Source organism: Marmota monax, unplaced genomic scaffold (genome assembly GCF_021218885.2).
Source record: "Marmota monax isolate L192 unplaced genomic scaffold, Marmota_monax_Labrador192_F-V1.1 WCK01_AAM20220418_F8-fsc01644, whole genome shotgun sequence".
In the NCBI taxonomy this organism is placed as follows: Eukaryota; Metazoa; Chordata; class Mammalia; order Rodentia; family Sciuridae; genus Marmota; species Marmota monax.
Window position 1 is genome coordinate 36,459 of NW_026694889.1, and position 13,754 is coordinate 50,212.

Here is a 13,754-nt window from a genome sequence, read left to right on the forward strand (position 1 = left end):
CTAAAAGTAAAGATACATAAATAAATAAATAAGGAAATAAATAAATAAAATTGCAGCCCACCAGGACTGGTAGCACACATTTGCAGTCCTTGGTACTTGGGGGGTTAAGGCAGAAGAATCTTTGAGTCAGGAGTTGGAGACCAGCCTGGGCCATATAATGAATGAGACCCTGTGTTAAAACAAAATAAAGAAACAAACTAAAAAAGTAAAACTAAGATTGCTGCATTTTAAGAAAGGCAAAGTTTGCAGTTCATCACCTGCTCTTTTCTCTTACAGATCCCTACCAGTTTTTCAATCTGCTGCTTAATGACTTTTGCCTGTGTTCCTCCAGTAGCATGAAAGCTGTGCTGAGCAGGAATTTTTGTCTGTTTTGTGTTCTGATGTATTCCAAGAGACTAGGACAGTGCTGGGCAGAGATTAAGTACTTAATGAATAGTGGTTCGATGAATGACTGAACATGCATGTTTTATAAGATCAGACAAAAGGAACGCAAATGACTGTGGGTTGGAAGGAAAAAGGAAAACCTGTCCTTGCTAAAAGAAGGGACTGTTTCCACTTGAATTTCTGACCCTTATTTTCCTGTTCTTCAGGTGAAACAGAGGAGGAATGATTGTGAATAGTGTCTCTCTGTGCTACCACAACAAACTCATCTTAGCCCCTATGGTTCGGGTTGGCACTCTCCCAATGCGGCTGCTGGCCCTGGATTATGGAGCTGACATTGTTTACTGTGAGGTAAGTGCTCCTGGTTTTCTGGGAGGGCTTTCCCACAAGTGCAGCCTCCTCATTTGGATGTGGGAGTGGTCAGGAGTGGGGGAGGCAGGATGGGAACTCCCCACACAGGTGTTTGTTGAAGGTGGGAGGGGAGCAACAGGCAGGCACTGATGAGTTCTGTGGGCCCTGCTGAGGGCCAGCATCCTGGGCAGCACAGAGGCGTTAGGGTTGCTGAGATGAGTAGATGAGCATCAAGTTGGGGAAGTGCCGTGGCCCCTGTAGGAGCTAACATACATTCAGAACATCAGTAAATGGACTCAGAGGTTAGGAAGAAGAGGAAAAGGACCAGAATCAGGCTAATGAAGCTGGATGAGGTTGGTTTTGGGTTGCCATAGGATTTTCTGGTGGTGATAGCTGGTAGGCCAGTAGATATACTTGCTGACTGCTCTGGAGAAAAGTAGGCTTTAGACCCAGGTTTAAAAAGATCTGTCAAGGGGCTAGAGTTGCAACTCAGCGGTAGAGTGCTTGCCTCAATTTCTATCACCTCAAATATATAAGCAAATTAAGGAAACGTCCATCAACAACTAAAAAATATTTAAAAAAATCTATCAGGAAAAATAGAATTAAAGGAGTAGCTAATGTTGGATGATGAAGGAATGTGAGCAGTGGTTCTTAATTGAGTATGTATCAGAATTAATCTGGAGAGCTTTCTTTTGTTTTAATATCTTTATTTTGTTTATTTATTTTTATGTGGTGCTGAGGATCGAACTCAGTGCCTCAGATGTGTGAGGCAAGCACTCTGCCACTGAGCCACAATCCCAGTCCTGAGCCACAATCCCAGCCCTGAGTATAGGCAGTGGGATGACTGTGGCTCTAAAAGGCAATAAGAGGAATCCTTGTAGTGATGGGATCGTTCTGTTTCTTACCTGTGTCAGTGTCAGTATCCTGATTGTGATTTTGTGTTATAGTTAAGATGTTGCCATTGGGGAAACTGGTGAAGGAGTACTTAGGTCTAAGATCTCTCTCACATCCTTACAGCTGCATGTGAACCCACAGTTACTCTAAGATAAAATGTTCAATTGGAGAGGACCCCACTGTGTAGAGATTAGGGAAGGTCTGTGAGTGGAGTTGAGGAAAATACCCTATATTCTGTGTGGGGTGTTTGAGAAGAAGAGTCAACATGAGAAGTAAAAATATGAGAAAATAGGCAAATTAAGAAGAGTCTATGGACTGGGGTTATGTCTCAGTGGTACAGTGCTTGCCTCACATGCGTGAGCCGCTGGGTTTGATCCTAAGCACCACATAGAAATAAATAAATAAATAAAATAAAGATATTGTGTCTATGTACAATTGAAAATATTTAAAAAGTACTGTTAGGGAAGGCAAAAGTCAGGTCTGTGAACAACGTCAGATGGTACAGAGAGATTGAATTGCAAGAAGACTGATGGTGGTATATGTGAGAATGAGGTCACTGGGGCCTGGTGAGGAGTTAAGGGCTTAAAGATGAACAGCAAACAAGGAGGCAGAAAAAGGGGGCTGGGGATGTGGCCCAAGCGGTAGTGCGCTCGCCTGGCGTGCGTGCGGCCCGGGTTCGATCCTCAGCACCACATACAAAGATGTTGTGTCCGCCAAAAACTGAAAAATAAATATTAAAAAAATTCTCTCTCTCTCTCTCCTCCCTCTCTCTTTAAAAAAAAAAAGGAGGCAGAAAAAGGACTGCTGACTGCAACTTCAGCTACATAAGCGTGGAACAAGTATAGGCAGGTGGCTTGAAGGAAAGGAAGTAGGGGAAGTGAGATACTTATAGATGAGTTGCATGTTTGAGGAATTAGAGGAAGGAAGGAGTTAGAAGTGAGGGGTACCAGGGGTGATGGCCAGTGGTGGAGTGGAGTCAGTTTCTTTCTTTCTTTTTTTTTTTTTAAATTTTTCTTTTGGAGCGGAAAGGACTTTTTATTTTTTATTTTTTGGCAGTGCTGAGGGTGGAAGCCAGGACCTTGTATATGCTAGGCAGGTACTCTGGGACTGAACTATATATCCTCAGCGTAGGACGCAGGGTTCTGTTTTTTTTTTTTTGTTCTTGTTAAATTTGTTCTTTTTTGTTATACATTATAAGAGAATGTATTTTGGCATAATATACATACATGGAGTATAACTTATTCTAATTAGGATCCTATTCTTGTTGTTATACATGATGTGGAGTTTCCCTGGACTTATATTCAAAACAAGACTAGGAGACTAGGAAGGTTATGTCTTATTAATTCAACTGTCCTTCCCATTCCCCTTCCTACTGCCTTCCCTTTGTTTTCCTTTGTCTAATCCAGTAGAATTATATTCTTCCCCTTCTTCCTACCCTCTGTTGTTCTTGGTTAGCATCCACATATTAGAACATTCAGCCTTTGGTGTTTTGGGAGTAGCCTATTTCACTCAGCAGGATTTTCTCCAGTTCCATCCATTTACCAACAAATGCCATAATTTCATTATTCTTCATGATTGAGTAATATTCCATTGTGTATGTATACCACATTTTCTTTTTCTTTTCATTTGTTGAAGGTCACCTAGGTTGGTTCCATAGCTTAGCTATTGTGAATTGAGTTGCTCTAAACATTGATGTGGCTGTGTCACTGTAGTATACTGATTTTACATCCTTTGAGTATAGACCAAAGAGTGGGATAACTACGTCAGTTGGTAGTTCCATTCCAAGTTTCTACTTGCTCCCCATATCCTTGCCCACATTTATTGTTACTTGTATTGTTTATAATTGCCATTCTCACTGGAGTGAGATGGAATCTCAGTGTAGTAATGTGCATTTCTTAATTTTGCTAGATATGTTGAACATTTTTTTCACATATTTTTTGACCATTCATATTTCTTCATTTTTGAAGTGCCTGTTTGTTGAAGGACACCCAGGTTGGTTCCATAGTTTAGCTATTGTGAATTGAGCTGCTCTAAACATTGATGTGGCTGCATCACTCTAGTATGCTGATTGTTTTTAAACATTATTTTAGATGTTGAGGGACATTTAATTTATTCATTTATTTATACATGGTGCTGAGAATCGAACCCAGTTCCTCACACATGCTGGGCAAGCACTCTATCACTGAGACACAACCCCAGCCTCTAGTATGCTGATTTTAAGTCCTTTGGGATAACATTAGGTAACATTAGATCATTAGTACCAATAACCACATTATTGTTTAGAGTGTCAGTAAGGTTGCTTATTCTGAAGTTACATTTCATAATTACAATATGTAAAGTTCAGGAATTTGTACATTTCTCAAGGAGGTCCATTGTCTGAAGTTACTGTTACGCTGGCAGCTCCAGGAGTGCCTGATCTTGGTGAAACGTAGTTACCAAGCAAACAAGTTCCTTTATTCCCAGGAGTTATGTGCCTAAGATTACGGTGGAAGCTGATAAGACTCTAGCATGGAGGGCATTACCATAGCAACGGGGCATCCTATGCCTTTGCACAGGAACTTTCCCAGGCACCAAGCATGTCACAGCCATGAAGTCCTCAGGGACACCAATCGCAAACACAGAACCCTTCCGATTTTTTATTCTAATTTTTCATATATGACAGCAGAATGCATTACAATTCCTATTACACATATGGAGTACAATTTTTAATATCTCTGGTTGTATAGAAAGTATATTCACACAGTTTGTGTCTTCATACTTGTACTCATGGTAATGATGTCCATCTCATTCACCATCTTTTTTACACCTCTTGCCCCCTTCCTTCTTCCATCCTCTTTGCCCTATCTAGAGTTCCTCTAATATTCCCATGGTCCCCCTCCCAACCCCACTATGAATAAGCCTCTTTATATCATAGAAAACATTTGACATTGTTTTTTGGGGATTGGCTAACATCACTTTGCATTATATTCTCCAACTCCTTCCATTTACCTGCAAATGTCATGATTTTATTCTCTTTTATTGCTGAGTAATATTCCATTTTGTATATATATACCACGTTTTCTTTATCCATTCATCTACTGAGGCATCCACGTTGGTTCTGCAGTCTAGCTATTATGTGCTGCAATAAACATTGATGTGGCTGTTGATAGACCCAACCTGATTTTCTCTCAAAATTGGGAGCCATCTCGCCACAAAGCCATGAAAAGATAATTTTGGCTTTACTATAAATTACTGCAAATTCTGAACCTGCTTGGAATGCCTGCCCGTGCCTTGAACTCACCCATGCCTGGCTCTCTGACCAGATAGCAGCCGTCTCTGAAACTTTAGTGACACCTCATAAATATTGGCCTTCCTTGGCCAGATAATGACCCTCTCTGAGGCTCTAATGATCCTCATAGATTCTGATGTTGGGGCCAGCAAAAACTGTAAACTACCATTTGTGTTATGCTCCTCAGAGTTCTGTTATCTGTAACCCCCCTTTGTGTAACTTTCTGGGCTATAAAGCTGAACTGCAGGAAAGCTGCGGCTGCTGTCTTTTTCCTGCGGTTTTGGGTGGGAGAGGCAGCCCGGCCGGTCGAAATAATAAGCTTGCTTTAATTTGATTTTAATTGGAGTCAGTGCTCTTTTCTTGCGTCCTGGTCTAACAGCTGTGTCCCTGTAGTATGCTGTTTTTAAGTCCTCTGGGTATAAACTGAGGAGTGGAATAGCTGGATCAAATGGTGGTTCCATTCCAAGTTTTCTAAGGAATCTCCATACTGTTTTCCATATTGGCTGCACCATTTTGCAGTCCTACCAGCAGTGTATGAGTGTGCCTTTTTCCCCCACATCCTTACCAACACTTATTATTGTTTGTATTTTTTTTTTAAAGAGAGAGAGAGAGAGAGAATTTTAATATTTATTTTTTCAGTTTTCAGCGGACACAACATCTTTGTTTGTATGTGGTGCTGAGGATCGAACCCGGGCCGCACGCATGCCAGGCGAGCGTGCTACCGCTTGAGCCACATCCCCAGCCCTGTTTGTATTCTTAATAGCTGCCATTCTGACTGGAGTAAGATGAAATCTTAGAGTAGTTTTGATTTGCATTTCTCTAATAGCTAGAGTGTTGAACATCTTTTTATATATTTGTTGATTGATTGTATATCCTCTTCTGAGAAGTGTCTGTTCAGGTCCTTGGCCCATTTATTGATTGGGTTATTTGTTATTTTGGTGTTTAGCTTTTTCAGTTCTTTATATACCCTAGAGATTAGTGCTCTGATGTGCAAGTGGTAAAAGTTTGCTCCCAAGCTGTAGGCTCTCTCTTCACCTCACTGATTTTTTCCTTTTGTTGAGAAGAAACTTTGTAGTTCCAATCCATCCCATTTATTAATTCTTTTTTTTTAATTTTGTTTTTAAAGACCTTTATTTCACTTTTTTTTATGTGGTGCTGAGGTTCGAACCCAGGGTCTCGCGCCTGTGAGGCGAGCGCTCTATCGCTGAGCCACAGCCCCAGTCCCATCCCATTTATTAATTCTTGTTTATACTTCTTGCGCTATAGGAGTGCTCTTAAGGAAATAGTGTCCTAATCCGATATGATTGAGATCTAGGCCTACTTTTTCTTTTGTTAGACGCAGGGTCTCTGGTTTAATTCCGAGGTCCTTGATCCACTTTGAGTTGAGTATTATGCATGGTGAGAAATAGGGATTTAATTTCATTTTGTTGCATATGGAGTTCCAGTTTTCCCAGCACCATTTTTGAAGAGGCTGTCTTTTCTCCAATGTATGTTTTTGGAGCCTTTGTCTAATATAAGATAACTGTAAATGGGGCTGGAGTTGTGGCGCAGTGGTAGAGCGCTAGCTTAGCACATGTAAGGCCCTGGGTTCGATCCTCAGCACCACATAAAAATAAATTAAAAAAAAAATAAAGGTACAATACCTTGGGTCTAACTATAACTAAAAATAAATATTTTTTTAATAAAAAAATAAGATAACTGTAATTATGTGGGTTAGTCTCTGTGTCCTCTATTCTGTTCCATTGATCTACCAGTCTATTTTGGTGCCAGTACCATGCTGTTTTTGTTAGTGTTGCTCTGTAGTATAATTTAAGGTCTGGTATAATGATGCCACCTGCTTCATTCTTCTTGCTAAGAATTGCTTTGGCTATTCTGGGTCTCTTATTTGTCCAGGTGAATTTCATGACTGCTTTTTCTATTTCTATGAGGAATGTCATTGGGATTTTGATTGGAATTGCATTAAATCTGTATAATACTTTTAGTTATATGGCCATTTTGACATATTAATTCTTCCTATCCAAGAACAAGGGAGATATTTCCATCCTGTAAGGTCTGCCTCAATTTCTTTCTTTAGCGTTCTGTAGTTTTCTTTGTAGAGGTCTTTCACCTCTTTTGTTAGGTTAATTTGCAAGTATTTTTTTTTGAAGCTATTATAAATGGCATAGTTTTCCTCGTTTCCCTTTTAGAGGATTTGTCCCTGACAAATTTATGCCTATGATTTTCTTTTTAAAATAATAGCCATCCTAATGATCATATGAGGTGTATTTCATTGTTTATCTGGAAATGTCATATTAATTTTTCTTTCTATTTTTTTTTAAAGAGAGAGAGAATGAATCTTTTTTTTAGATGGACACAACACAACACAATGCATTTATTTATTTATTTATTTTTATGTGGTGCTGAGAATCGAACCCGGGTTGCGCTCGTGCTAGGGGAGCGCTCTACCACTGAGCCACAATCCCAGCCCTCTTTCTTTCTTTCTTAAGAGAGAGAGAAAGAGAGAGAATTTTTAATATTTATTTTTTTTTTTAGTTTTCGGCGGACACAACATCTTTGTTTGTATGTTGTGCTTAGGATCGAACCCGGGCCACACACTTGCCAAGCGAGCGTGCTACCGCTTGAGCCGCATCCCCAGCCCCTCCCAGCCCTCTTTCTATTTTTTTTTTTTATGGTAGTGGGGATTGAACCAAGGGATGCTTTACCACTGACCCCTATCCCCAATTCTTTTAATTTTTTTTTTTTTAATCTTGAGACAGGTTTTTTTTAAGTTACTGAGGTCTTAGTAAGTATCTGAGGCTGGGATTACAGGTATGTGCCATGGTGCCCAACTCCCTCCATGCTTATGATACTAAATTTGAAGAACCCCTTATTTCTTTTCTTTCTGTGTCTGCTTGAATGTTTCCTGAGTTGGGGAACTCACTGGATAGACTTTTCATTCCTGTGTTCATCTCAAATCTTCGTCTCTATGCTTCTCTGCCCTGGTCCCAGTTTTATCATTCATTAGGCCTTTCTTCAGAGCTCTTCACTTGTCACCTTCTGCCTAGGGATCGAGGTGAGAGGTTGTTTGAGGGGAGTGGGCTTGAGCTGAGACTAATAAATGAGGAGAATATCTCAGTATCCACGTTCTAGGTAGTTATCTGCTCTCTGAGTGGCTCATCCTTCCTCAAATATCTCCAAGGTTCCTGTTAAGATAACCTGATAACCTGATTGAGGATAGCTTACTCAGGGCCCTGTTTTCCATGCTTGGGTGGAGAGGACCACATTACATATCCCCCAAATCACGATTTGTTGTTAGTACTAGTGTGACCGTCCATGTAATACCCATGTGATGTGAAATGAAGGTGGTTTTCCTGAGTCCAAGGCCTTCTCTTGTGTCCAGGATCTACATGTCCAGGACTGACCATTGTTCTCCAATTTCTCTACAGGAGCTGATTGACCTCAAGATGCTTCAGTGCAAGAGAGTTGTCAATGGTGAGTCCAGCCCTGGCCCAGAATTGTGTGTGTGCTCATTTGGCTTAGGTGACACTACCACTGGCCCTACCTGGGTTCCTGCCTGGCTGCATAATGTGTGTGGATCATGTGCTCCCTTGAGAGCAGTCATTGCTCTCCACCTAAAGCCTGATGTGAAGCAGGCTAAGAATGCCTTGGTGACATAGAAATGACCATGTTTCGTATACAGAAGGGACCCTAGGATCCTTGAAGTCACAATGGCTTCAGTGCTTGGCCTGGCCTGTGACTTGGGCAAGTCATAGGACTTCTTTCCACCACAATTTCTTACCATTCAAATGTAATTATGAGCCTTAGTTTACTTAAATTGTATAGTTAAAGTGAAGACGAAATAAGATAAGGAAACAGTAAGTAGTTTGTACACCTTAAGCCCTGTGAAAATGGAAGTGCTTGTGGTGAACTGTGGGTTTTCTTCTAGTTTATTGATGAGGCTGATTCTGCTTTAATTAGAGTTGTGGTAATCTTTGAGGTTTCTGATACATACATATGTACATATACACATGTATATATCAAATCTTGATATTTCACAAAAAGTCATGACTCAATTTCGTCAAATTCTCTTTTATTTACATTTTTGTATGTTATGAAAAAAATCAATATTATGAATCCATAAAACCTAGAAAATGAAAATCCTCCATAATCTCATACTTAAAGAGTTAATCAGGGTGGGTACAGTGGCACACCTCTGTAATCCCAGTGACTCATGAGGCTGAGGCAGGAGGCTACCCTCAGCAACTTAGCAAGACCTGTCTCAAAATTAAAAATAAAGAGGCTTAGGGATGTAGCTCATTGGAAAATTACCCCTAGTTTGAATCTCCAGTACCAAAAGAAAGGTTATTATAGGGTTTTGCATGTAGCTCAGTGGTAGGAACTTCCCCAGCGTTCATGAGATTCTGGGGTCATTCCCATGTACCACCACAACAACAAAAGAATTAAGCATAAAGAGGAATAATGTGGGTTTTCCTACGCGTATATTATGAAAAATGTGTAATATTTAAAAATGTGACCACTTTTTATCTGTGCCCCCTTCCCTTGGGATTGTGTGGCATATACTGTTTAGCCACTTTTTTACATTTTTGCCTATCAGATACATTAAAATTGGTTTCTCTAGTGCCTTTACTGGGGTTTCAGTATTTTGCTTTTATCAGTAAACTTCATTATAAGCACACCCTAGTTTTTGTGGTTCTCTCACCTTTCTTCCTGCCAGTGTTAAGCTTTCTCTGTGAGAGATTACTTCGATTACCTCTCCCAACATGTCTTTTTAGCCTTCTAAGCTGTTCAATGCTGGGATGATAATTCCAGATTCCATTTATGGAAATGCTTTACATGCTTTAAAGATCTTAGTTCTCAAAACAGCCTTCAAGATAGGTATATTCACCCATCTGCCACATTGTATATTTTTATTATATTAGTCATCTTTGAAAGTCAATGATGATAGAAGCTTTTGTTGAGCTTCTGGTGTGGCTCAGCAGTAGTGCATTTGTCTGGCATGTGTGAGGCACTGGGTTTGGTTCTCAGCACCACACACATAAATAAAATAAAGGTCAATCAACAACTAAGAAAAAAAAAGAAGAAGGATATATGAGATGTAGTTGATTTTTGTTAATGTTCGGTTAAATTGCTGAGAAACACTTAAAATCTATTCATGACTATTGAACCAGGTGACCCTAGGGGAAATACAGGATTAGGTTTTTGCTAGCCTCTGGTCATATTTTCATCATCTGATCATCACTTACACTTAGTTTATTTCATTTGTTTCTGTTCAAAGACATGCTGTTTATTTTTTTAGGAGCTAGGGTTCAAACCCAGAGCCTTGTGCATGTTAAGCATATGCTCTCGTGGAGCGGTACTGGCAGCTCCAACCAATATATCATTGATTCATTAACCTTGAACTCAAGAGCCAATAGCACTATATTGTCATAACCAAGGCTTATCGAATACAAGTGTTTTGACCTTTAGGTTCACCACAGCCTTCTTTTGCGTAAGATAATAGAACTTCAGCACTATGCTTGGATCCATTTTAAACAGTGAGATCACTAACAAAAAGCACCAAAATACACAAAATGAAGGGCTAAATATACCATAAAAAGGGCTCATTTTTACAGTATAAGAGCTAAAACAAGAAGACAAGTGGCACTGTGTTTGAACTCAGCTGGAGATGTGTATGTACATCAGGTGACTCCAATTTGTTGTCACTTACTGTCTGTCCCTGAATGACTGGAAACACTACATGTATTGATTTAGGGTTATAAATTAATTTTACTAAATAGATGAATTTGAAAATATGCAACTGCAAATAATAGTGAAGACTGACTGAAATAGAGTACTCCTCCACTTAATTACTCTAAGTAATTAAGAAATGATCACTTGCAGACCCTCAAAGTGCCATCTTCCAGGACAGTTCTAGTATTGAAACACCAATTAAATGTGTGTACATTTTTTTCCAGTATTTCAAAAAATTGTAAAGTGCTTGTAATCACGCAGAAAAAGTGCATAAAACCTAAATATGCAATTTAACAAATAATTATAAAGTGAACCAACCATTACCTGTGTCGTGAGATGGAGCATATCAGCACCTTAGATGCCTCCCAGTGCATACTTATTTTGTAGGAATCATCTGATCCCTTTTTTCTTTTCAAGGTTATACTTGGCTGTGTTCACTGCCAGGGCTTAGGCTAGTCTGAACTTGCATCCCATGTGTTTGTGTTTTCTTGCAGAGGTGCTCAAAACAGTGGATTTTGTAGCCCCTGATGACCGAGTCATCTTCCGCACCTGTGAAAGAGAACAGAGCAGAGTGGTCTTCCAGATGGTATGAGACCCTAATGTCAAGTGTCCTCCTGAGTATTCCTATCTCCTGTTTCATTGCTTGGGTCCTGTGCTGGCCACTATTGAGTGCCTGAGCTACTTTGCATAGCAGGGACTTCCTGAAGATTTGACCATTTTTCAAAGGGTCATTCCTGAGTACTTACAGTATTGGAGACAGATTATGGAAATCAAGCTGACACAGTCTGTTACATGCCTGCAAGTCTCAGATTTAATTTACTTAATTAAAGGTCTCTAGATTTATTTTTCTAATCTGTAACATTGAGTATTCATATCATACTGCTTATTTTTTATAGTCTGAATTTATTTCCTATCAAAGGAATTAGATTTCCTTAACAGTAAACTTTTGAATTTTTTGTTTGTATTTGTTTTTTTGATAGCAGGGATTGAGCTCAAGGGTACTCAACCCCTGAGCCACATCCCCAGCCCTTTTTATTTTTTATTTTGAGACAGGGTTTCACCAAGTTGCTTAAAGCTTTACTGAATTGCTGAGGCTGGCTTTAAACTTGCAATATTCCTGCCTCAACCTCCCCAGCCACTGTGATTATAGGTGTGTGTCTCGGTGTCTGGGTAGTTAAACTATAGCTCTCTTCTCTTGCACTAGACATTTCTTGGAGCTTTTTTAGAAATAGCTCCGAAAAGATGTTTAAGTTTTTATAAAGTTGATGACAGTGAGTGGGTATGTGATCAAGTAGATATAATTATGGAATCTAAGTTGTGGTATCTGAATGTTTTCTATAAAATTTTTTTCATGTTTTTGTATGTTGGAAAGTAACAACAGCATTAATGACATTGTTTAGGCCTTCCAAGTCCATCTTTTTTTTTTTTTTTTTTTTTTTTTAAACCAGTGAGCTAATATATTTGGCTGGCTTTTTGGGAGAAAACTGGCCCAAACTGCTTGTTGGCATGACAATGTGTGTTGTGTGTGTGTGTTTGTAAGAGCGAAATAGAGAGTGGAAAAGAAAGAGTGTGTGTGTGTGTGTGTGTGTGTGTGTGTGTGGTGGGGGAGATGGGTGTGTTTGTCACGCACATTTGCCTTTTTCAGGGCATTGGTTGATGAAGCCTTTTGTGTTCCTAGGGAACCTCAGATGCAGAGCGAGCACTTGCTGTGGCCAGGCTTGTGTAAGTTCCTCCCTCTTGAGCTCCCTTTGTCTTTACTGGAGTTAAGAGGTCTTACTGTCACTGGTGACTTTGGAAGTGACCCACACTTCTGCCTCCTGGCATGTTACTATTTTCAACTGAGGGTGATTTCCTTTCCTGTTTATGGCATCTGAAGGCTGTCCTGGGATTCAAATGTACCCACTGTTCCCAGACCGCAGAGACCCCCATGTGAAGGCCCAATTTTAATGTTTATTTATGGGATTCCCTTTTTGGGGGATACTTCTGATTGTGAGTCCTGAGGCTTTAACTCTCAGTGTAGGTGAGACTTATTGCTTCTGGAGTTAATAAAGGCAGCAGAGTATTCACGGTTTAAGAGTGGGTTTTAGAGTTAATGGTTTGCTACTGGCTAACTGTGTGACCTTAGGAAGTTACTTAACCTTGCTGATCATTTTGTTCCTTTCTATGTGAAAGGATACCAGTAGTAGTAACATCCTCTGGCATAGTGTAGGGCAAGTGAAATAAGGCATGTTATTTGGAGAATGTCACACATTGGGAGTGCTTAGTAAATGTTCCCTTCTGATATTGATGACAGTGATAGCAAGAAGAGACTCGGGAAGTAATTGCTTTTGATCACAGACTGTTAAAATCAGAGAATGAGGTCCAAGTTCTTTCTGCATTTGATAATTATTTGGAGTAAGCTACCTGTGTCACCCAGCAACTGAAGGCAGTCCTGTAACTTATGCCAGAGGAGTTGCTCTGGCAAAGGGCTCTTGTGCTTATGTCACATCTTTGCCTTGGCAAATAGCTTTCATTACCCCAGTGAGAAATGCTGCCTTGGAATTGAATTTAGCATGAGTGTAACTTGGTATTTGAATTATCTGACACAACTCCATTGTAACAAAGACCTCAATACCTAGCTCTTTTCAATGTGTAGATACGTTATGTCTTTCCTCTGGAACTCTGCTCAGATGAAGTCTGTCATTGAGGGTGGTGTGTTTCTTGAATCCAGACTCACAATGACAGGTTTATGAGCACAGACTCATCCATGCTTTTTACTCTAGTTTCTTCCCTCAGTTTGAATGTTGTTTTTTTTTTTAATATTTACTTTTTACTTGTAGGTGGACACACAATATCTTTATTTCATTTTCTTATATGTTGCTGAGGATCGAACCCAGTGCCTCATGTATGCTAGTTGAGCACTCTACCTCTGAGCCACAACTCCAGCCCTTTAATGTTTATTTCCTTTTTGCTATTCATGTTTTTCCAGAGAAAATGATGTAGCTGGTATTGACGTCAACATGGGCTGTCCAAAAGAATATTCCACCAAGGTAAATTGATTTCTTTATATTTCTCAGAAGTATCCTATGGAGATTAAAGGAAGCTAACAAGACATGATGGCTAGGTACAGTACCCAGTTCTGGACTAGATC

The 13,754-nt window shown here is 39.8% G+C and overlaps 1 protein-coding gene across 6 annotated transcripts in view; it reads left to right on the forward strand.

Moving 5' to 3' along the window:
- Positions 1 to 13,653, forward strand: part of LOC124080798 (tRNA-dihydrouridine(20) synthase [NAD(P)+]-like) — a gene marked incomplete at its 3' end in the record, with an annotated part of 50,105 nt that extends 36,452 nt beyond the window's left edge. For all 6 annotated transcript variants that reach the window (XM_058573463.1, XM_058573464.1, XM_046426850.2 and 3 more), the window contains 5 exon segments: positions 591 to 732; positions 8,320 to 8,365; positions 11,119 to 11,210; positions 12,303 to 12,346; positions 13,593 to 13,653. In XM_058573463.1, the coding sequence (XP_058429446.1) occupies positions 607 to 732; positions 8,320 to 8,365; positions 11,119 to 11,210; positions 12,303 to 12,346; positions 13,593 to 13,653 (369 nt within the window).
- Positions 13,654 to 13,754: the final 101 nt, after the last annotated feature.